We start from the raw sequence: 794 nt of genomic DNA, 5'->3' as shown, positions 1-794 counted from the left end.
CATCATCAACTGTGGCGAATCTCATTTTCTGTCATGAAATCAAGAATCAAAATCTCAGGGCACCTAAATTAAAGTTTAAAAATTATGTCAAAATATTTATTCGTGCATTAATTGAGTGTGCTTTTATTTCCCGCCGTATCCTCCGCTGACGTGTCCGGAAGACCCGTGGCTTCCGAATCCGCCTCCGACGGAGCTTCCGAATCCGCCTCCAAAGGAGCCTCCTACACTGCTGCCGCCTCCGATGAAACCTCCACCGTGGCCTCCGACGGAACCGCCGCCGTAGCCGCCTCCGACCGAGGGGAGGACGCCGACTCCGACCAGACGCGCTGGGACGACGCTGCCGCCGCCAACGCCTCCGCCGTAGCCGCCGTGGCCTCCGCCTCCTCCGATGAAGCTGCCTCCGCCGAGACCTCCTCCAACGCCGCCATGGCTCCCTCCTCCGAAGCCTCCTCCTACGCCTCCGGAAACACCGCCTCCAAGGCCTCCTCCGTGAGAGCCGTAGCCTCCGTCAGCCACAGCTCCGTACATCACTCCCAGCACAACGGCTGACTTCATCTAAGGAAAGCATGGAAGGAATTGGTAAAATTGTTAGATTTTGTCTTAGATATATCGGGTTACGCCAACCATGGGGGCAGCTATTTAAATTTTGTAGTACGTGAACACATGTCTATCTATCTATAAAATCATTGAAATACAGTATATGTAGTTCTAAAGATATGTATGTGAAATAGAACTAGCATATTAATTTCATTCGTATATTAAGATAACTATCTTCATATAATTTCAGAACCTAA

General features: G+C 50.5%; 1 protein-coding gene across 1 annotated transcript in view; it reads right to left on the bottom strand.

Annotated features, from left to right (window-relative positions):
• Nucleotides 1-79: 79 nt before the first annotated feature.
• Nucleotides 80-794, bottom strand: part of LOC119588044 (glycine-rich protein 5-like) — a 904-nt gene continuing 189 nt past the window's right edge. Inside the window, exon 2 of the mRNA XM_037936743.1 lies at nucleotides 80-555. Within this exon, the coding sequence (XP_037792671.1) occupies nucleotides 124-555 (432 nt within the window). The 3' untranslated portion in view covers nucleotides 80-123. The remainder of the gene's footprint in view (nucleotides 556-794) is intronic.

Source organism: Penaeus monodon, chromosome 23 (assembly GCF_015228065.2).
Source record: "Penaeus monodon isolate SGIC_2016 chromosome 23, NSTDA_Pmon_1, whole genome shotgun sequence".
NCBI lineage: Eukaryota > Metazoa > Arthropoda > Malacostraca > Decapoda > Penaeidae > Penaeus > Penaeus monodon.
The sequence above is the reverse complement of the archived record's forward strand: the minus strand, read 5'-3'. Positions and strand labels throughout refer to the sequence as shown.